Source organism: Notamacropus eugenii, chromosome 6, assembly GCF_028372415.1.
Source record: "Notamacropus eugenii isolate mMacEug1 chromosome 6, mMacEug1.pri_v2, whole genome shotgun sequence".
NCBI lineage: Eukaryota > Metazoa > Chordata > Mammalia > Diprotodontia > Macropodidae > Notamacropus > Notamacropus eugenii.
Window position 1 is genome coordinate 127,902,915 of NC_092877.1, and position 23,678 is coordinate 127,926,592.

The 23,678-nt window shown below is 40.9% G+C and overlaps 1 protein-coding gene and 1 long non-coding RNA gene across 4 annotated transcripts in view; one reads left to right on the forward strand and one right to left on the reverse strand.

Annotated features, from left to right (window-relative positions):
* Positions 1–9,809, reverse strand: part of LOC140511795 (uncharacterized) — a 42,713-nt gene extending 32,904 nt beyond the window's left edge. For both annotated transcript variants that reach the window (XR_011969673.1, XR_011969674.1), the window contains exons 1-4: positions 9,595–9,809; positions 4,515–4,698; positions 4,259–4,396; positions 3,535–3,586 (exon numbers count right to left, since the gene is read on the reverse strand). This is a non-coding gene — a long non-coding RNA (uncharacterized lncRNA). The remainder of the gene's footprint in view (positions 1–3,534; positions 3,587–4,258; positions 4,397–4,514; positions 4,699–9,594) is intronic.
* A 2,713-nt stretch (positions 9,810–12,522) lies between these two features.
* The window catches only part of PCDH10 (protocadherin 10), a 54,382-nt gene continuing 43,226 nt past the window's right edge, over positions 12,523–23,678 (forward strand). For both annotated transcript variants that reach the window (XM_072621022.1, XM_072621021.1), the window contains exons 1-3: positions 12,523–16,072; positions 17,771–17,829; positions 18,410–18,516. In XM_072621022.1, coding sequence (XP_072477123.1) covers positions 13,424–16,072; positions 17,771–17,829; positions 18,410–18,516 — 2,815 coding nt within the window. In that variant the 5' untranslated portion in view covers positions 12,523–13,423. The remainder of the gene's footprint in view (positions 16,073–17,770; positions 17,830–18,409; positions 18,517–23,678) is intronic.

The window sequence follows — 23,678 nt, forward strand, 5'->3', positions numbered from 1 at the left end:
TACTATACTGGAGAGTAAGGAGAAAAAGACAAGTTGCCAGACAAAAGCATTAACTATGCTAAGGGGAATCAGGAAAGGCTTCTTGTGGGAGGTGGCATGTGAGCTTAAATTTAAATTTAAATTACAATAGGGATTCTATGACTCGGAGAGAGAAGGGAGTGCCTTCTAGGTATGGAATGGCAAAGGTATGCAGTGGGAAAATTATATATATTTCCATATATTTACAGGCTGAGACCATGGGTTTATTTACCCAAATCACTTAGTTTTTTCTCTAGCAACTAACGCAGTTCCTAGCATATAGTTAGTGTTTAATAAATATCTGTCAATGGATTAATTTAAATAATGTTTAAGAGGCAAGTTTAAATCTGATTGCAGATGTCCTTGAAAGTAAAGCTAATAGTCACGGAACAATTTCTGAGCAAGCACATACTATAACCAGATCAGTGCAGTAGGAAGATTGATTGGGCAGGCAAGTGAAGGATAGATTGGAAAAGGGAGAGATTAGAAACAGGGGAATGATGCGGAGTGCTGTTATAAAGAAAGGAATGTATGAAGAGAAAGAACAAGAGAAATATTCTGAAAGTATAATCCATAGGTCTTAGGAACTGAGTAGTTTTGAGGTTTAAGGAAAAGTCAACAATGACTGAAGGATAGGATGAGTAAGAAAATGGTTTCGTCATAATGATACTAATAGACACATAACAACATAAGTTTGTGGAATGCATATAATTATATGTCATCTGAGTCTTACAGGATTCTCATTTTGTGGATGTGAACACAGAGATTCAAAGAGTTCAAGGTCATATAGCTAACTAGTAAACCTCAGAGAAAGGATCTGTACTGAGGCTGTCCTACTCTAGCTCCTCCACCTCCTATGCTATGTTACCTCTCCAATGGAGATGCTGAAGCTGGAGGAGAGTAGGCTTTGGCATATCTACAGCTTACTATGCTATCCCTAGCTAGTTGGCTTGGAAGAGTATCAGCAACAAGGGGACATATTTAAAAGATCATCAAACTCACGGACTCTCTAGAGAAAATGCTAGCCTAGGACAAACGTGTGGCGCTATTGACAGTGACTCTGAAATAATAATATCAAATCCTTAACAATAGTCCTAAAAAAAGGAGACACATAATTATTTTAGAAGGTAAAATGGGAACCCATACTTTTCCTGGGTCCACTTGGGCCATCCTTAACACAAGGTCAGTTCACCTTCCAACAAAGAAAAGTAGACCTCCAATTGTTTCCTTTGTTGCTTCTCTGCCTGACAGAATTACATTCACAGAGAAGTTAGCAAGAATCCTTACAACTGTTCCATCTTGTAATGTGCCAGAAGAGAAAAGGATGCTAGGGTAGATGAAGCGAGGCAGAGAGATCCAGAGAATTCAGCTCTTTGACAAGAAATGCAAGAAAATGACTGAAGGAAGAAATATTTAGAAAACCTATTTTTCTAAGCTCTGCCTATTATTTTGAATCAAATTAAATAGTCTGCCCTTCAATATGATCGTTCTTTTTAGAATCTAGCTTTGCCCAGTTTTTTCTTCATGAGGACTGGAGGAACATCTTACTTTCTACATTCCAAACTCTACCATCTCTGAGCATCAGTGGAGGTGGCATCTCTTTTTCAAAGAAGGAGTACATTTTAAATCAAGATAATGCTGCCTTATCTATAAATAGATAACTGTCCGCCTCATCTTATCAACCTAAAACATGGACACTTTACTGAGACTTATTGTTCATTCAAAAGGAGAGGGGGGAGATGGAGATAGAGATGTTAAATAAGTATGTCACTCATTTCAAGAATCAAAAGGCAACTTGATATCAAATTATTACACTTGATATCAAGAAACGCTGAACAGGTAAGCTCTCAACACAGGACACTGAGGAATTTGTAGTAATGAGCACAAACTTGAAAGGAAGATATCCTTAAACTTTTTGAAATTTGTTTTAATGTTTTTTTTAATAGAGTTAAGCAATATTTAGATATTTTACCAGATTCATAATCACATAAATCACTTTTATAAGAAAATATTTCAAAACTAACTTCTGATCATGAAAAATCCTTCAAAAATTGGATCCTATCTCACATATATGACTGATTTACTTAAGCTTCAGCAAGCCACGTTTACACAGAACAGGAATGTTGGGTTCTATTTAATTCTGATTTAACATCAGCTTTTAATACAAACAAAGATAAATGCTCCCAGTTTTCATTCATAAAAACTGAATATAAATCCCAGGAAAAAAAATTCTCAAATCCTGGGGGGAGGAGGGGTAAAGTCTTTTGGATTAATTTAAAAAAAAATGGTAGCTAGGCTGATACCAGGAATTGCAGGAACTAGGTATAAAGAATGCCATCCTTGTTTCTCCCTCCTGGCTTATTTCAAGTCTCAGCTAAAATCCCATGTTCTGTAAGTAATCTTTCCTAAGTCCCCCTTAATGCTACTGCCTTTCCTCTAAGATTATCTCAAATTTATCTTGTGTATATCTTGTTTGTATATTGTTTTTGCAATGGTGTCTACTCCGCTAAGTTGTGAGCTTTTTTTTTTTCTTTCTCTGTATACCTAGTGTTTAGCACCATTCCAGGCACATAGACAGGACTTAATAAAAGCTTGTTGACTTGATTTGACTCGAACTCAAGTAAAATTCACTTTTTCCTTTAGTTTCTGTGGCAAGTTGCTTAGTGCTCTGTATATGCAATGTTCTATATTTTCCTCCTCTCTATCCATGTCCCTAAAAAAATAGAACTAACAAAAAATAAGATGAACTACCTACATATCAAAGAAGCAAGTAGGAAAGATATTCAGTCACTGGACTGGATGAATTGTTGGGTATGACGTAAAGAGTATTCTTTGTCAGGTATGGGTTTTTCTCTTAGGTTCCTTCAAACTCTTGAGATTCATTGATTCTTTCATTCTCCTTCAAAACTTTTAAGGAAACTCATCTTTTCTAGAATGTTGAGTGTTTTATTTTTGTTTTTGTTTTAGATTTCTTTAATTTCTTTAGTATGTATTTGTTTTGCATTTTCAACTAGAGTTAAAGGTTCTTGATGGAAAGATTTATTATCTACCTCTTTGGCATCCCCCAAACATTTCTAGGGCAGGGCTTATCCCATAACAATCTCCTTGTAGGTATCCAGACATAGTCTCACTATTTATTAAAAGACTCACTGGAAGTCATAATTAGGAGATCAGATGCCAGAGAGATGAGATCCAGAGAGAGAGAGAGAAAGAAGCTAGTTACCTAGAAGGAAAAGTCCCAGGAAACTGTTATGTTAACATTTCTACTTTTCCTTAAAAAAAACTTCATCAACTTTTGCATAACTTTGAGAATTTTAAGAAAGTATTCAACCCTGAGTGAACCTAGGGGTAAATGTGAAAATTTTGAAACAATCTAATTTTATATCTGTATAGAATGTAGAGATAATCTAGTTCAAGTCTGGTTATAGAGAAAGACAGGCAATGTAGGAAAATGAGAAAAGTCCTGTACAGAAGTCAAAATATTTGTGATTCAAATCAGCTTTGATACTGACTTACCTGTGTAACCCTAGAAAATTTACTTCCCATTTCTAGGTCTGACTTTTGCCACCTGCAAAATGAAGAGATTTAGTTAGGTAATTGTTAAGTTCCCATGCATATTTAAATTCTATAAGAATGAGCTCTACCATGGTTCATCTTTCCACTTTTCTAAATAATTAAGAATTTGTTGCTAAAATCATACAAAGCACAGCCTTTTCTTAAACATTAAGGAAGACTTATAGATATGGTTCATCGAACTAGCAGAAAGAAACATCACTTGAAATAAAAACAAAGGATATTTTGATAAGTTTATTATCACAATTAGAAACCTGATCTTCTAAAAGGCCCTGCTTAGCTTTTGCAGAATGGAAAGTAGACTAGAGTCTAGTTGGGTTAGCATTATAGCATTATTAGTATATTATTAGTCATATAGTATTAATTTTTACAGATATGTCTTGTTTTCCCAGCCAGATTGCATGTTTGTTTTTTCATGCAAAAGATTCTAAAAAATTACAAACTAATCTTTAGGGGGAACATATAAATTGATGACATTCCATAATGAGTGGAGCATTGAAGTGACTAGAGAAGTATTCCATGCTTAATAAATATGATGAATATGGATTGTTCCAATAAAGAAAAATAAATAATGGGAAAAGAATGTCTCAAGGAATTTAGGAAATTTGCTTTCCTGTGTAACCTATTGAAAGGAATGTTAAACCAGTAAGGAATGAGAAATTCTCACCCTTTAGCTAGAAGTTTTAGGACTCCAAGGGTCAAGTATCTCATACACTGACAGCAGGATCAGGATATTGCTTGTTTTTATTCAAAACAATACGTTGCTATGCTTTTCTTTGCTCCAAAGGAGATTATAATTCTATGGCTGTGGTGGAAGAGTTAATATTCAGAAATGAAGGTTCAGAAAGGAAAAGCATTAATAAAATATTTTTCAAGCAATGTTAAGATTCCTTTAACTGTAAAATGTAAAGAATTATACTCACAATGAACTACCACAAAGCCACAATCAACTTCCCATGTCCAATCTTTGGTTATTTCTCATCAATTTTCTTCTGATTTGTGTTTGCCTTCTTTTTTTCTGCTGACATGAGTGTCATGCAAATTTAATCATTCACTTTTTTTAAGAATACAAGCCACCACATAAGCACTCAGTCTCTCAATCGCAAGCTAAATGGAAGTGAAAACAATAAAAGCCATTATATGAAGCATGATAAAGTGCTACTGTTTCCATTTTAAACTCAGGCTCAATTCAGAAAATTACATGAATAGGAAAAAAAGTTTTAAGACTATTTACTTATTATTTTTAAAATCCTTTTAACCACTGTTCAATTAATTGGCTAGGTTCAGTAGCCCCATCATTGTGATGTCTACCCACTATCAAAGAAGCAAAGATATTTTTGCTTGAGTTCTGTTCTTTCCTTTCATTGCCATTTTCATTCATCAAAATCCATTTTCCTTAGAATAAGTCCCTGCAAAAGGAGAAAAATGTCCATATATCATTTCACTTGTGCAAAGAACTTATGAAATCTATTGAAAACCCTCCCCAATTTCCCCATGCCCCAGTGATTAACCAAGCAATTTTCACTAGGATAAACTAGTGCTGCCCACTTGTTAGCATAGTATAAAATTAGCCTACAAAGAAACTTGGAAAAAGACTAAATTCCATAATCATTAATTACATTTAGCTAATCCACCAAATTAAATCCAGTAAGTTCTTAAATAAGATGAGACTAAGATAAATCATTTTAGAAAATATCACTTTTAAAGTCAATATGCTAAGAAAACACATTGAAAAAAATGATTCCCCAAACATGCATTACAATAGAAAGATCTAAATTCCTTGTGAGGCAGCTGGGAAAAGCTTCCTTTCAATTCTTTAATGATGGGGAGTGGAGAGCCCTCCATCAAGCTGTTTTCAAACTATGAGTGATCATGTTTCCTAAAACTAAACGCTGCTGTTTATATTGTCAAAGCACTTTGCATACATTTTCTCATTTGTGTCTCATATGCCTGTGAAGTAGATTTTATCTCCATTTTACAGGTGAGGTTAATAAAAGGTTACGGAAGGTTAAGTCAGCAAAAGACAACATAGCCAATTCAGTTCAATGGACATATTATCAAGCATCTACTACATACATGACAGAGAGGCAGTGAAGCATAGTGGAGAGATGGCTGGGCTAAATACAGACATCATGAGTTCAAATTCAACCTTCAGTACATACTGACTGTGTGACCCTGAACAAGAAAGGCATTTTAACCACTGAATATTCTAAGCATATCTCTAAGAATGTCTAGACAAAAAAAAAGTTAGCCACACTGTGCATACAAAAATAGAAACACACACATAATATATTGAAATGTCTACTTAAGGGGATTACTCAGAGCTAGTTAGTTTTGGAGGCAGAATTATGAAACCAGGTCTTCCTGACTACAAATCTAACACTGTTCACTATACCAGAAACCTCCAGTCTTACCAAGATTACAAGCGCCACCATTACTGGCAGACAAAATTCTCTGGAGCCCCTTCTGAGTACACCTCTCTAACTTCTGCCTTGAGCCAGGACTTGCTAACTCTCCTGCTGTATTAGTCAAATCAAGGGGCAGCCCCTTAGAGAAACAAGCAATTTATGCTTTCCAACTAGACTAAACAGGAGGGCACACCTCATTTTCTATCACTGGTAAATCAGAAGAAAACCCATGGGGGAGGAAGCAAAGAGATCTATCTGAGGAACTTTCCTGGCACAGAAATAAACTTTATCAGGCCTTGCAATTAATTTCAGGGATTGTTCTACATCGACCTGGATGTGTGAAGCTGGATTTTCCACCTCAGGGCTCCATCAGTAAAATCCACACATCTCCCAGTTAGTAAAGAAGTAAAGGCTTTCTCCTTTGTAAATGGTGATGTCTTAGAGTTCTTCTTTACAATCCCAATCACATCATTGATTTCAGTAATATTTCAGCAACAAAGCTTTTTAATGATGCCAAAAGTGGGGTTGAGTTGCAGTTCGTTCTTATGAACATGAGAGTGTATGTTCGTAAACCCCTATAATTAAAAGTAAGCCAAATAATGTGACTCTGGAGATGTCTGGATAAGAAGCTTTCAGATTAAGGTGTTCTTTAAAATGGCAAAATTGTTAACTCTATTTAAAATGATAAAGACCAAGAAATAACCTCTTAAGTAAGACTTCTGAAAGGGAAATTCTGGGCACCTATTTCACCAAAGTATTCTGTATGACAAAGGCTGGTAGTGTATTCCTCTTACATCAAAGGATCATAGATTTAGAGCTGTAAAAGACCTCAGATTCCATATAGTTAGATCTTTCCTCCATACACACAATGTAATACATGAGGAATTGGGGCCAAGGGAAAGGTTAAGTGCCCAAGCTCACACAAGTAGTAAACATCAGAAGCTGGATTTGAACCCAGGTCTCTGACCTCCAGAGTCAATGCTTGTTCCAATCTACCTTAAAACCTAAGTATCATATTAAACTTTTTTTCTGTGATCAATACTCCCACCATCCATTTCAGAAACTGTGAAAAATCATTCATCATGTGAACCAAGTAAGGTTTCTGAATGTCTCACTATCTGAGGTGTGGGGATCTGCAACACTTTTAGGAATGTATGTGAGTGAATAACAAGAATGTTTCTTAAAATAATAAAAGAACAAAGCATTAGATGGTTTCTGATGTCCTTCCCAGTTCTAAGTCTATGATGTTGTGATAGCAACATTAAAAGATAACAAGCAATTTTAGAGAAGTCCGGATTTCTAATTACAGCCAGCATTTAAGGATGGCCAGCTAACCAATGTAGGGTAATGTGTTTTGCTGGTAATATGGAAGGTGGGTGGGAGAGAAATACCTCATTCTGAATTTAGGCATTTGCATTCCTGAAAGATAATCTGGAGTAAAATGCATGTCCTTCAAGTTAGTTTTCATTTATAAAGTCACTGCTACCTGAAGATAAGCTGTGTGGACAAGGGACTTCATAAGTAGCCTAGGAGGAAAGGGGAAAAAGGAAGAGGTAGAGAAAAGAAAAGTAGTGGACCAAAAAACAAACAAAAAATCCATATCTGAGGCCAGCACCACAAACTAACAGACAAATGAAAAAAGAAAAGATAAATAAATAAACAAATACCCAATTTATAGATAGTCATGGACTTATTAATCAATACCTCCTATTGAAGAGTACAGTATACAGCAACCCAGTTGAAACAGTATTATTAGAAAATGATATAGTGAGCATTAGGATGTATAATTCATGGTGCCTTCATATGTTCAGACCATCGTGAAAAATCTATAAATCATTTTCTTGTGCATGTATTGCCTAAGTGCAATTTGTCATTTTGCATTAGAGGGTTGCTCCAAGTCATCAGTGCTTTTAATTCACTGTTTAGAGTTTAACAAAATGCTGGCCCTGTCTGATGACTAAAAGGGCAGAAATATGGGAAGCTCTATCCTGGCAAGCAGTTTCTACAAAATGGAGATGTGGATTCCTCCTTGTTACGTTTATGTAATGTAGTTTTACCCCCCTGAAGCAACATCACATATCCTACTCTCTAAGAATACCAACTAAACAGTTCTCAGGTGATTTTAATGCAATACAAAGCAGTAATTAGAATGGCCATTTTAACCCAGTGAAATTACCCTGCTTTACCCAGTTCCAAAACTCCTACGAAAATTTGATGGTACATTGTGGATATACAAGATCTATATGCATTACTGTGGCAGTGGTCCATCAGGACAATGTATCCCCTCCCCCCTACTTAGTTATGTTTCACTCCTAAAAATAAGCATATTTCATGCTTCCCCACAAGAGATACCCTTGTCCTGATGAGATGCGTTTTAAATATCCTTCGGGTTGGCTCTCCTCTCTGTGCTTGCCTTTCAAGACAAATGCCAAGGATCGCCTTTCCTAGTGGCTGGGTGAGTTTGACATTTGAAGGACTGTTAATAGTCACATTCAGACTTTATATAAATACATACATAAATGTATGCAATACGTGAGCATATATGTGTATATATGCGTATATATGCATACACCCATACACACACATATGTATTCGTTGGATTACAATACCTCCCTCAAAGCTCTGGACACTACGCAATAATGAAAGGATTTAAGAGCAAATTGCTTTCAAGTCGCATTAAATTACAGCAAATACTCATTCATCCGTCCTCTAGCAGGTTAACTAACTGCTCCCTTCTCCCTCCAGCTCAAAGGGCTCCTTTAAAGGAGAAATTCCTTAGTCTGGTAGAGAAGTTTGAGACAAATATATCTCAAATAAACATTTGTTGCATTCCGATTGTACCCCCACCTTTGTTACAGCAATTAAAAACCAATGAAAGTCCAATGCCCTCCCTCAGATCCACAAGGGCTATCTGGATGAAAAAATAGATTTCGATAAATACTGCATCCTTGCAATGATTAAAAAAAACAAAACAAAACAAAACTCGCTGGTCCAGCTCCAAGGTAGCCAGTACCCTCTAACTCAGGAGATGGGCACTTTTACCATTAAAGTCGGATGATCCCTGAGAGCAAACACCCATCAAACCCGAGCTCCCCAGTCCCTACCCCGCTCCTAGTGTCCATCTCCACCGTCATTAGAGCTCCCCAGGAAAAGCATGGTTAGGTTAGTTCTACAGCCACTTCAAAGCGCGCCTCAGCCACACCGCTTATTGTATCTTTCAATCGGTGGAGGTGTTGTGTGGTAGAGTTCGAGGTGGGGGACGGGAAGGGAATGCAAGCAGCTCAGCAGGGATCCAATAAACCATTTGCATTTTACTAGGCATTGAAAGAATGCACCCCCAAATGCAAAAAGCACCAGGCTTGGTTAGGGGGAAGGGATTTAGGAGTTTGGGCAAGGAGGCAAGGGCAGGTTGCACTAGCAGCACAGCCCCCACATCTGGACCAGTGGGTCAGCACCAAGAACACCAGCCAAAACAGAAAAGCGAGATGTGCCCAGGTGGAGACTCGGGAAGGCAGGGGTGGAGGAAAGGGGAGGGGAGGAAGGGGACCTAGGGACCCCTTAAGTCCGCACTGCCGCCTCTTCCGAAAACACCCACCGTGCAGTGGTTCGACTCCAGCCGGGAACCGCGGTGGAGACTTGTGGGTCACCCAAGAGTGTAGCTCTTTCCGGAAGCGTATCGCCAATTTTCTTTTGCAAACGGCTGGATGATCCTCTTCAGGGGTCTTGAAAATCGGTAGAAAGAAGCAGAGCCTGGAAAGAAGCGTATCTTTCCACAGCCAGGACTGCTGCGAGCAGCAACCTGCATGCACTGAGTTCCTACGGCCGCTAGGAGACGCTTGTAACCCATATTTGCAAAGCGGGCTTCCCTTTCTGCTACTTCTGGTTAAGGCGGGAGTGGGGGGCGGGGGGCAGAGAGCAGAGGAAGGCAGTTTAAGTGGATGCAGTGATTATTTACAGTCAGATCTGCCTCTCTCGCCTCGAATTTATCTCTACCTCTGTATGTTTTGGGGGAGGACTCAGTCCTTGGGAACTTCGTTTGCATTTTGGGAGAAGAAACCCCTTTCCCTGTCAATCTGCATTGCCATTCAGATGCATCTCTCTCTCTCTCTCTCTCTCTCTCTCTCTCTCTCTCTCTCTCTCTCTCTCTCTCTCTCTCTTTCTCTCGATCGCCCCTTTCCTATACACATAATCACACGCCACATACACACACATACACACACACACTCATACGCGCGCACGCACAGACAGCCACACACAGACACGTCCTTCTCTACGTGGATGTACACACATTAGGAAAGGATTGTCGGAAAGGGGAAAACGCTAGAGGATCTGATGACTCAGCTATAGGATCTCAAAAAAATAAATATTTTAATCGTGTGTGTGTGTGTGTGTGTGTGTGTGTGTGTGTGTGTGTGTGTGTGCAGGGGAGAGGGGAGATCGGATAACTATTAATATTCAGACACACCATAATCGCCTTTTCATCGATCCACAGGTCCTTTTATAAACTGTAGCTCCTTTCTCAGCCTCAGACGTGAAGCTGAAACATTTCAGCTGCTGCGGTTGCTGCTGGTATCTGGTCTCCCCTTAAATTTTACTGCAGCTGGAAAAGGATTAGCCATTCCCCCCTCCTCCCCCCCGGCCCCTGCATCCCATCCTTGTAAACTGCTTAAAGACGAGATCTATTCCCATGAAAAGAGGTAGGATCAGAGGAAATGCAGGAGATATATTCTTCATAAAAAAAAGAAAGTGGGGGAGAAAGACAATGTCCTTAGCAGCCAGTAGCAAATGCTATTTAAATATCTGTCCACAGACGCTTTGCTTTTCTCAGCAAGAGACATGCTCCCTTGACTATATGGTGTAGTAATATTTTTTTCCTGGATCTTGTTCTACTCTGAAATCTTGAAAATTCTTTCTTATCTTCTGGAAAATGAAGAGGTGCAGGGTTTTTAAGTGCATATGGGAACCGAATAATAGTTAGCAACGTCACTTTTCCTGTGAAGAGCTCCGACAATACCTTTTCTCTGAACAGTGTCTTCAAGTGTTTCTTTAAGGAATGAAGAGTTCAGGGACTTAGGAGCACTATTTTAACTTTACATCACTCAGGTACAGATTGCTATAGTGGTACAGAATAGACTAGAAGCGTGCTTGCTGGCTGTCCAAAGGCACTTTCCAGTTCAGAAACCTCCACTTACCAAACCCTTCAGAATCACCGAATCTTACACAATACACTCACACACACACACACACACACACACACACACACACTTTTCTAATATCGCAGAAATACAAGTCTATACACAAGCTATGTGGATTGTGTGTATATTTCTATAACCAAAGCTCCTCTGCCCCTGCCGCATTGGCTGTCGTCTTTTGCTAGTGCAAGATGGAATTTTCAATGCAAGGTTTACTGCACAGTGCTGAAAGCCTCAGTGTCCCAGATCAGCTCACCTTGATTGTGGGGGTGGAATGGGGGAGGGGGCAGGTCTCCCTTCTGAAGCAGGAAAAAAAATAGCTAGCCTTCTTTTCTCTCTCCTCTCTTTCCTTCCTCGCCCCCGCCCCCTTTCGAGTTGCTGTACTACGCCGCGTGCGGCGTAGGGATATCTTAGGTGATTCACTGAGCCTTGATGTACTAGGCATAGGAAGCTAAAAAAAGAGCATTTCAGCAAAGGACTGAGAGGTGTAGAGATACAGAAGTGAAACTACTCTGTCATTTATCAGAGGGCTCTCTTTCATTCTAGGTGCAGAGGAAAGTTAATCCATTCTGGCAGCGGCGTTTTATGCAAGTAGCGATTATCTTTAAAAGGGCAGTGAGATAGAAGCTGTTAGCACAAATGGTTTGGCGGGAGCCTTTGGGCTTCCTAGAACCTTCCCCAAAACCTTGCTTCCCTAGTCCTTCGGTGTTCACCACTGATCCCCTTTCGACCTCTTGTGCAAACCCACCTGCTTCATCTGAGAACAGGAAAATTATTTGCATTTTTATTATTTCCCATGTCTGTCCTCAGTCACGGGACCGTACTAATTAAACTAAGTCGGACAATTCACTGCAACTTTTTTCTTCTTTTGTCTTGAGCAGAAAACAACTATTTCTATGTCACGGAAAGAGATACAAATTAGGGAGTGGGAAGGCGCAGTTAGCATCTTAGGAAACACCTCTCCAAGGAAAGAACACTGCTGTTTTTGTTATGATGCATTAGTATTGCTGATGCAAATAGGGGAACCTCTATTCCCTATCCACTCTCTGCAGCAAGGGAATATTAAGCTTCCGAAGCAGAGATTCCCCTAGCAAGCGCTTCGGGATCTGCAGGGTTATTCTCGCTCTCACACTCACACACACATTCCCAGACCTGCTCTGGAACCAAGCTCGCCTCCTCCTTCCAGCCCGGTTGCCTTGTGACGCGCCCTATTTGACGTTCAGTCTATCCAATCAGCTCCCACCCCAGTGGGTGTTGCTGCTCCGCAATTGGTTGGCAGATGGAGGGCGCTGCGCAAAAACAGAGAAGCCGAGCGCTCGGAGCTCAGAAACTGCCAGCAGAGATCCCAGAAGCTGCATCTAAGGCTGAAGTGGGGAAGCAGAGAAGAGAGAGATAGGTTAGAGAGAGTGAAAGGGAAGAGAGGGAGAGGGAAAGACGGCAGGCAAGAAACTGTTCACTACATTTTAAAAGAGCAAGGTTGAAGACAGAGCAGAAGAGACTGGAAATGCCCCTAAATGAAAACAAGGGGAGAGAAATATCTAAGAAGAGAAATTCAACCAGAAAACTGAAGGGAATGAAAGTTTGATGCTGCAAAGCATTGGTGCTTTTTTTCTACATAAAATCTCGCTGGTTACAACATTTTTCCGTGCTTTTGCTTTTTACCAGTGGTTTATTATTATTATTATTTTTTAATTAAGAGGCATGCTCAACGGCTCCAGCGGCCTCTCTCCCTTCTCCTGCTCCTTCTCTTCTTCCTCCTCGTTCTGCTTTTCCTTCTCCTCCTTCTCCTCCTCCTTTTTTTCCTCCTCCTCCTCCTCCCATCAACAGGAAGACAAACCGAGGACAGTCTTGAAATATCGAAATTTCCTCCTTGGGATTTGCCTGCACTGCCCTGCGCCAAGACTATTGGAATAAATAAAAGAAGCTGAAATATTATTATTATCTTATTAATTGGCCAGTGGTAAGATTAACAGATGAGGAGCGGGGACGTCTGCCTTCCTTCGTGTGCCAACCGCGAAAAAGGAGAGGCTGGATGGTGGGGGGGTAGAACCCTAAAATGAAGCAAAAGGAATACTAAATCTTTCCAAGACACCCCAGCCCCGGCAGTTCTTCCAAGTAGTGCACTTTCATTCGTATTTCTGGAGGTTTTTGCTGGGGGGTGGGGTGCTTGGGGGGCTGTTGCCTGCGGAGAAACCTTATTTTCTCTTTCTTTTTTTTCCCCCTCTGTTGGAGATGATTATGCTATTATTTTTTGCCTTGCTCTGGATGGTGGAGGGAGTCCTTGGCCAGCTGCACTATACGGTGCAGGAAGAGCAGGAGCATGGCACGTTCGTGGGCAATATCGCCGAAGATCTGGGCTTGGACATTACAAAACTTTCGGCTCGCCGTTTCCAGACGGTGCCCAATTCGAGAACCCCTTACTTGGACCTTAACCTGGAGACCGGGGTGTTGTACGTGAACGAGAAGATCGACCGCGAACAGATCTGTAAACAGAGCCCTTCATGCGTCCTGCACCTGGAGGTCTTCCTGGAGAACCCACTGGAGCTGTTCCGGGTGGAGATCGAGGTGTTGGACATAAATGACAACCCACCAGCCTTCCCGGAGCCCGACCTGACCGTGGAGATCTCAGAGAGTGCCACACCGGGCACCCGATTCCCACTGGAAAGCGCCTTCGACCCAGACGTGGGCACCAACTCCCTGCGCGACTACGAGATCACCCCCAATAGCTACTTTTCGCTTGATGTCCAGACCCAGGGAGATGGCAACCGTTTTGCCGAGCTAGTACTGGAGAAACCGCTGGACCGGGAGCAGCAAGCGGTGCACCGCTACGTGCTGACCGCCGTGGACGGGGGAGGTGGAGGAGAAGGAGGAGGGGCAGGAGGCGCCGGAGGAGGGGGCTCACCCCCTCAGCAACAACGCACGGGCACGGCCCTGCTCACTATCCGAGTGCTGGACTCCAACGACAACGTGCCCTCCTTCGACCAACCCGTTTACACTGTGTCCCTGCCTGAAAACTCACCCCCAGGTACTCTGGTGATTCAGCTGAACGCCACGGACCCAGATGAAGGCCCGAACGGTGAGGTGGTGTACTCATTTAGCAGTCACATCTCCCCGAGGGCGCGGGAGCTCTTCGGTCTGTCCCCGCGTACTGGCCGCCTGGAGGTGAGCGGGGAGCTGGACTATGAGGAGAGTCCAGTCTATCAGGTGTACGTGCAAGCTAAGGACTTGGGGCCCAACGCCGTGCCGGCACATTGCAAAGTACTTGTGCGGGTGCTGGACGCCAATGACAACGCACCCGAGATCAGCTTCAGCACAGTCAAAGAAGCTGTGAGTGAGGGCGCGGCGCCGGGCACTGTGGTCGCCCTGTTCAGTGTGACTGACCGCGATTCCGAGGAGAACGGGCAGGTGCAGTGTGAGCTGCTGGGTGACGTGCCGTTCCGTCTCAAGTCCTCCTTCAAGAACTACTACACTATCGTGACCGAGACCCCATTGGACCGGGAGGCAGGGGACTCTTACACTCTGACAGTGGTGGCCCGAGATCGCGGCGACCCCGCTCTGGCCACCAGTAAGTCCATACAGGTACAGGTGTCGGACGTAAACGATAATGCTCCGCGCTTCAGTCAGCCTGTCTACGATGTGTATGTGACCGAGAACAACGTGCCAGGCGCCTACATCTACGCTGTGAGCGCCACCGACAGAGACGAGGGAGCCAACGCCCAGCTTGCCTATTCCATCCTGGACTGTCAGATCCAGGGTATGAGCGTCTTCACTTACGTGTCCATCAACTCGGAGAACGGTTACTTGTACGCGCTGCGCTCCTTCGATTACGAGCAACTCAAAGACTTCAGCTTCCAAGTGGAAGCCCGGGACGCAGGCAGCCCTCTGGCCCTGGCCGGCAATGCTACTGTCAACATCCTCATTGTAGACCAGAACGACAACGCTCCCGCCATCGTAGCGCCCCTGCCCGGGCGCAACGGAACTCCAGCGCGCGAGGTGCTACCTCGTTCAGCAGAACCTGGCTACCTTCTCACGCGGGTGGCCGCAGTGGACGCAGACGATGGAGAGAATGCCCGCCTCACTTACAGCATTGTGCGGGGCAATGAGATGAGTCTATTCCGCATGGACTGGCGCACGGGGGAGCTCCGCACCGCGCGCAGGGTGCCGGCCAAGCGCGACCCCCAGCGGCCTTACGAGCTGGTGATAGAGGTGAGGGACCACGGACAGCCTCCGCTATCGTCCACAGCAACGCTGCAGGTGCAGCTGGTCGACGGGGCGGTAGAACCCTTGGGTGGCGGTGGGGGGGGCGGAGCCGGAGGAGGTCCTGGTGGAGAACACCAGCGTCCCAGCCGTTCTGGCGGTGGGGAGACCTCGCTGGACCTTACCCTCATTCTTATCATCGCCCTGGGCTCAGTGTCTTTTATCTTCCTACTGGCTATGATAGTACTGGCTGTACGCTGCCAGAAGGAGAAAAAGCTTAACATATACACGTGCCTGGCAAGCGACTGCTGCCTTTGCTGCTGCTGCTGCTGTGGGGGCGCAGGCAGCGGGGGCTCCTCGTGCTGCAGCCGCCAAGCTCGGGCGCGCAAGAAGAAACTCAGCAAATCGGACATTATGTTGGTTCAGAGCTCCAATGTACCCAGCAACCCCGCGCAGGTCCCAGTAGAGGAGTCCGGAGGGTTCGGCTCCCATCATCACAACCAGAACTACTGCTATCAGGTCTGTCTGACTCCAGAGTCTGCCAAGACCGACCTGATGTTCCTCAAACCCTGCAGCCCCTCCCGGAGTACTGACACTGAGCACAACCCCTGCGGGGCCATCGTCACTGGCTATACTGACCAGCAGCCCGATATCATCTCCAACGGCAGCATACTGTCCAACGAGGTAAGGCTCAAGCGAAAGGACCACCATCTATCATCTCCTCCATCAGAAAGCCTCCTCTAGCCCGGCACATCCATCACTGGTGCACCGTACTCTCTCGCCTCGGCTGCCCTGTGTATTTATTTATTTAATTTATTTTTAGGATCTTAGCTTCCTTGTAATGTTGAGGAAGGAGGCTGGCATTCTCCTTCCTCCTCGAATAACCAGATTTTCCCAATCCTCTGTGCACTCTCCTCTCCACAATTATTTTGATTCCCCCCCGCCCCCCGCCCCCCGTACCTTTTTCTCTTCTACTTCCCCCACCTCCCTCCCCTCTTCTTTCTAATTCCCTTTCTGTCCACTAAGTTCCCAGAAAGCCAGTCTGGGGAGGAGAAAAAGGGAGGGATGGAGGGGGAGTGAACTCCAGCACACATTCAAACATCTTTCCTGCTCTCTGCGTCTGTCTGTCCCAGTGTTTAATAAAGTGGATTCTCATTTGCTTTGTTTATCAATGCTTTCAATCGCCTGTAAACAGAAGCTAAAGTGTGTTTTAACTCTACACGGTGGTCCAAACTCGAATGTACCTTTGATCAAATGAATTATCAGCTCCCTTTCTTCTGAACTCCCATTGCAAAAAGAGCCAGCCAGCAGTTCTCTACTCTGGACAGCAACACAGACACTGTTGCAGCCACATGCCCACTCCGTGTGAATTTGAATGAACCTGGCCTGGCACTGCCAGTTGCTAGATTAGACTAAAGGAATGGTTTCACAATCACCAATCCAGCTATATTTCTCTAGTTAATGACCACCCTCTTGCTTTTCTTGCCACTATTCTTTGATCTTTCAGTGCTGTTAGCATTCTTCTTAAAAGCATTTGACCAAGCAATCCAGGTTCAATAAAGAAAAAAAAAAAGATGGAGCAAGGGAAAAGAGCAAAAATGGAAGAGGGTTGGAATGGGGCAGAGAGTGGCGAGTAAGTTGGTTTATGTATAAGAATGTGTGTGCCCCTGAAAGTGTGTATGCTGTGTGGGAAAAAGAGTGCAGTGGTTGATTGAAAGGCAGAAGGACCTCTGGGGTTTTATGAACTCTTCTCTTGGCAGGTGCTTTACTCACTTTGAGAATTAGAGCTTATTAATTGACTTTTCATGACTATTTGTATCGCTCATTTGTATGGAAGCACATTTTGAAAATAAAGTGACAAAAAAAGAATTTCCATGAAAATATTCAAACTTTTTTCTTATTAAAAGTGTGCTGTTTATTTTTATTGCATTAACTAAGGATGCACTCCTACACATTTATTGGGCCAATAAAGACAGATCATACATTTTTTTAAAGGTTAACATTAGTAGCTATGGGTAGGGTGGTATATGCCTCTTTGAAATTAAAATCACCTTTTAAATTTGAGGTCATTTAAAAATAGCTTTTTTTCTTTGCAAAGTCTAGTTTTACCATCTCCTGCCCGCCCCCCCACCCCACCCCATTCATCTACCAGGCTCCTCATTTTCAACAGAACTGAAAAGTAAACCAGTCTATAATGTCTGCATGTTTGCCAGTTTTCTATCTCCCTTTAACTTTCCCTCCAGACATTAGTTTGAAATCTCAAGAGGGCCTCTCTAAGTGATCAGATATGTAACAATGGATACATATCTGCTTTTGAGGCTATTGTTTTCTTTCTTTTTTTTAACATTTGGAGTTCAAATGCTTTTGATTTATTTTTTCTAGACTAAACATCAGCGAGCAGAGCTCAGTTATCTAGTTGACAGACCTCGTCGGGTAAACAGGTATGGAATCTTTGCTCCTAGAATGGTGTGTGGAGACTTTGTGACCTTCTTAGTAATAATACAAAGTAGGAAGGACAAAAAGAGGAATTTTAAAAGCATAGAGTTAAGCCAAGATGGAATCACAAATACACTGATGATTATTAGGCTTCAATATAATAGCACAAATTGTATGTCTTTGCTTCATTTACACATTGATGAATACATTGGTTTAGTTTTCTATAAATCCACACACCTCGGCACCTTCTAATATTAAATACTAGCTGATCTGGGTGTGATTTTATATAAGGGGAAAGAGCAAATCATTTTAAAATATAGGTATTAGGGATGGAAATAATAATGGAAATGTGATTCAATGAGATCAGCAAATGGACTATTATTCATTATTATGATGATGATTATTAGTGCTGATTGCTTTTCAAGCTTAATTAAGAGTAAGAAAATCAGCATCCTGCAAAACTACATGCTACTGAAAGATCTGTATACATGCAGCACCATCTGTGGCCATGTGATGGCAGAAGAATATTTTCCGAGTTTCCTCTTTATGATGTTTATTCTAATACTAACATTTTTGCACTTCTAGTTCTGCATTCCAGGAGGCTGACATAGTAAGTTCTAAGGACAGTGGACATGGGGACAGTGAACAAGGAGACAGTGACCACGACGCCACCAACCGGGGTCAGTCTTCTGGTAAGTGTGACATTAGGTGACTAAAAATATTTGTATTTTAGAAAAAGAACCAGAGAGTACGATCTTTTAGGTAGTTTCATGAATTTTACTGATATATGTATACACATACACACATATATATATACACATACATGTATGTGTCATGTAGAAAGGGATATGTCAAGAGGTAACATGGTGTTCATTTGACAATCTTTGCATGAGATTTATAGATCTTGAGATACTTTGTAGCTTTTATAGAAGCAGATTTGGTTTAAATATAATTTTGGGGGTAGTCTGGACTAGAATGACTGATCTGAAAGGGAGCTAAAGTTGTCATGTTTTTTTCCAAGGCGAAAAGGCATTAATTTTTCATTTTGTAGATCAAGCTGCTAAAACGTAGAGATGGTGAGGCCAAGGGACTTATCCAAGGTCACACAGTCTATAAATAGTAGGTGAAGGTTAGCAGCTACTCCTCTTTCTTGGTGAAGCAATGTAATTGCCACTGTATCAAGTACTGGTTAGGGCATAAGAAAAAAAATGTAGCTAAGCACTGAATGTATCTTTGGAACATTTCTGGTTTTAACAGATTTTGGCAGTCAGTTTTGGGAAATGTGATGTGATAATGTGTTTATGCTTATCTTTTCCACTACCTGACATATAAATGTTGTTTATCGCATAGGTTTCTAATCAATGATTCTCTAGCAGTACAGAGAGAGATATTTCTGCTTTAACATGATAGGGGAGTCACTGAAAGGCCTGAATATCTTTCTTGCAGGGGATATTGAAGTGAACATCATTGTTTTAGATTTGTAACTTTTGAGCGGGCATACTTTTGTATTTTGTAGAAAGAAAAACAAGAGAGACAACACCATTCTTGTGACTACTCGTAATATATATCACGTGACCATCCATATTCAGCAAAGTTTGTAATGACTTCTTTGGCCTGTTTTATTTGGGATCATAGGCTTGTGAAACAGTCCTTGTTGCTGTGTAAACTATCATAGAGATCCCTCATCCCCCCATTCCCCAGTACCAAGCCATGTTCAGAATCACTAAGCAGTATTGGGACAGTGTAGCAAAGGGTATTATACTCCCCCAGCTCTCTTGGCAGTGGTGGTTGCCACAGGCCTCCTACTTGGCTAATATGTAGTGTGTCTGCTGCTGCCCTTTGCCTTGGGAAACCCAGGCTGGAGGAAGGGAAAAAAAAAAAAAGGAGGGGCTGCTCAAGGGTCCTTTATGTTGCTGCAAGTCATTAATATGCAGACCTAATGAGACTTGAGAAGTGCCAAGAGTCCCTGGAGGTCCCTGCCCCTTGCGAGCCTTCACGCTAAGTGAACAGAGCATCTATTTAGTGTCTGGGAACCTGACAACAAAACAGATCTTGCCAGAAGTTTATATCTGAGGACAAAGTCCCTTTCATTTTTGCCCTACATATGGGATATGATTTATTGTTTTCTTTTAAAAAGCTATGTATTTCAATTCTTTCCATTCCTTTAAAAAAATTAGGGTTTCTGCTACCACAGTCAGCACACGGGTCATTTTTTATTATTTTTTTTTAATTAAAGCAGTGTCAACTGTTAGTCTATTTAGATATATTTCATTTTTTTTTTTTTGGTCACAATTTGCCACACAACTCCTGTGTCAGTGAACATTTCTAACTGGTTAGTCTATCAGACATAATGAACCATAATAATTTAACAGGAGAGGAAGGAATAAACAGCTGCAAAAAGGGCTGAATTTGAAAGATGGATGGGAACATAATCTTATTGCTGTATCTTCCCAGCAGCTATTTTGTTTTAGAGGCACCAAGGATTGCCACTATGGTAATGTTTCTGACAAATTCTCCCTGAGGCCTCAAAGCATTTGAAAAAAAATTTAAAATGATCCAATATGAACTTCTGAGATACACGACAAACTGAAGCTATTTATTCACTCCTTTTTTCTTTCTTTCCTTTTTTCTCTTTTCTTTCTTTTTCATCAAAATTAAAACTTTGGTATTTTAAAATAATTGAAGATTCAAAATTACTGTTCTAAAAGTATATTTATTCATTTTGAGGGGAATTCCATGGATATCCACAAAATACCTGATGTAATATTAAAAATCATTGCACAGAAGTAAATTACTTATATTGCGTTATAAGTATTTAAACAAGATATAATCCACCCCAGTGATAGTTTTTGCTAAAAAAAAAAAAAAAAAGCAAACAGCTGCCTCTATATATTGAGGGGCATTGAAATTAATAGATAGAAAGGTAGAACCACCTGAGTTCAAGTCCCACTTCTGATACATAGTGGTGGTGTCGCTCCTGGCAAGTCATTTTACTTCTCAGTGGTCAAGAAAATTTTTCCATGACTGTTAGCATAAGGAAAGATTCAGGCTGTGACTGCATATATTGAGAAAGTTTTGTCACCAGAAATTTTCCTATACTGGTGAAATCACATACTTGCCCAATTTCCTACATATAGAATATTATAATTATTTTCTTTTTAAAACTTCTGATAAGTTATAATTTTAGAATATTTTTCAAACCACCATGGTTGCTAAACTGTCTCCCCAAAATAAGACAAAAGTATCATATTGTTAACATCATTTAAAAAAAACCTATTCCTTAAGGAGCAAAGTAGATTATTTTTTTTGGTTTTATTTTGTTTTTCCTTTCTCATGGTTTCTCCTTTTCATTATAATTCTTCTATGCAACATAATTAGTATGAAAATGTGTCTGATAGGAATGTATGTATAGAGCTCATATCAGATCGCATGCCGTCTTGGGGAAGGAGTGGGAGAAAATTTAGAACTTATGGAAGTGAATGTTGAAAACTAAAAATAAATTGGAAAAAAATCTATTCCTACCTTTTAATTTAAGGATAAATACTGATGATATTTCAGACGCGTAGCATTAGGAATTACATGTTCTCTAGGGAATCTATACATGTTCAGAGTAAGAAAAGCAAACATTTAATGAAATTTAGCCAGTTTCCTTAATCCACATTTAATGCACATTAAAGGAAAGATTATCAGGTAAAGAAATATTGGATGGGTATATTTATACTTTAGTACTTACATACATAATTTATTATATACCCACCATTACCTGACGTTTATGTGGTGTGCTTCTTGACTTCTTTTCTTTTGAGTTTTCCCGTTTCTATATTGATAATGATGAGGATATATATGAGGAAACTCATATAAAGCATTAATATCTGTCTGTCTGTCTATCTGTCTGTCTGTCTGTCTGTCTGTCTGTCTGTCTGTGTCTCTCTCTCTCTCTCTCTCTCTCTCTCTCTCTCTCTCTCTCTCTCTCTCTCTCTCTCTCTCTCTCTCCTATCTTCTTTGTTGAGAGTTTCTTCCCTTTCCTTCTCTTCTCCAGAGGGAGGCCCCTCACAGGCACAGATTATCACCAGTCTTTTGCACAGAGGAGCTTCACACATGCTGGCAGCTGCAGAGAGCATCACATGAGCTTTGTCAGTTTCCCTCTGCACCTGGCTCCATGTGGGGAAACTCTTCTACTTGATCCTTGCTCTGTGGCACTTTCTGTCTATTGCCTTGTCAAGGTGCTTCCCGAGGTTTTCAGTGTGCTATTGATGTATTGCTTAGATATGGCAGGGAGCCAGGGAAATGTGGTAGATTCCTGCATAAGCAGCACTAGGGAAAATCCAAATGATTTGTCCTTAAAATCACTAAGATATTCAATGTATTAAAAAAATACTCTGAAATGAATTGCCATTTGAGAAAATATGCCAAATGACTTGAAGAAAGTAGTCTTGTTGATTTGCAAAGCTAATAAAGCATGTTAGGGTAGTGAGGCTCCGATATTCTTGGTTTATCTGAGATGTATCTAGTAGCAATCATGTATTTTATCAACTGTGTATAGCAGTGGGTTAAGTGATGAATGACATTATATTTCTTAGTACCTTGTAGGAAAAGGTTGAAATGGCATTCTTAAGTAAGGATATGTATTGGCAGAAGGAGTTTTCAGTATCATAATGCAGGTACTGATGCATGAGCAACTGGATTCAGACTAATTGTTTTTATATGAGGTCCTTACAAATGATCAGTTATCAAAATGTTTTTGCCCTTTTGAGTTCTAACTTCACTTCTATGAACTTGCTTCACTTCAGAGCCTGTCTTTCAGGAAACTGGGAGAATATTGGTAGATATTCCTGGAAGTATGTCTGTTATATGAATTAATGAGGTGTTGCTAACTTTTGGTACTACTTACAATAGTAAAATGAACATGGCCTTTGCACTGAAATCAGTCAATTTAAATGAAAGTAATTACTAAGAAAGTTTACTTTTTTGCCTTGATGTCTAATGTTTCAAACAAAACATTTAATTTAAAAATTTCCTTCCCCTGAATTGCAAATAAAGCATGTTTTATATTCATTTAAATATTGGTGATATAAGATTACAGCAACAACAAGGATTCAGGTTAAGAACCAGAGACATTTTCCCTTTTCCCACTCACTTCAAAATCTGGATGCAGGCAAATCACCTTCCTTGTTACAGGAAAAAGACATGTTGCATCTTGTCCACTGTATGGAAAGGCTACTTTCTGGTTTCTGGTGAAGTGCTATACTACAAACTGGTATGAGGAAGAATTTTTTAAATTAAAAAAAAGAAAGGTCTTTTGGGAGAGAAGTCAGGGGAAACAAGATTCTCCTTCTAGATTATGTAGTTTGTGATGAATCTGGACAGAGGACAAGTTGATTTGCCTTAAAGACTTTTAAATATTTTAATGTTGATGTATATAAAAGTAGTATGGGAAGAGATTTTTCATCTTCAACTTGAATTTTTTTGTGTTTGCTTTGCTGTTAACATCTGCCTTAAAGAGTTAAAATGCCTAAACTTAGAATTGGAGATGGCCAAGAAAAGTGAAAGATGTTGATGTGCTGCTTCTTTAAACAACTCAAAGGCTGCGTATTATATGTATGTGTGAAAGCTCTTTAAATGATAAAAATGATATGCATAACTTTGTGAAATTAGATTCAATAGAAAATAGCATAAATTGCAGGAAAATTGTCACATTTTAGAAATTATAATTTGTTTTCAGTTGTGATTTTCTATTTTCTCTAACCATAAGAGAAGAGTTACTCTCTAGATGAAAAATAGGTATTTTACATTTTGACTAAATATATCTTTGCATAACAGGCAGTCTATCACATCAGCTGTCATGTATCTTGGT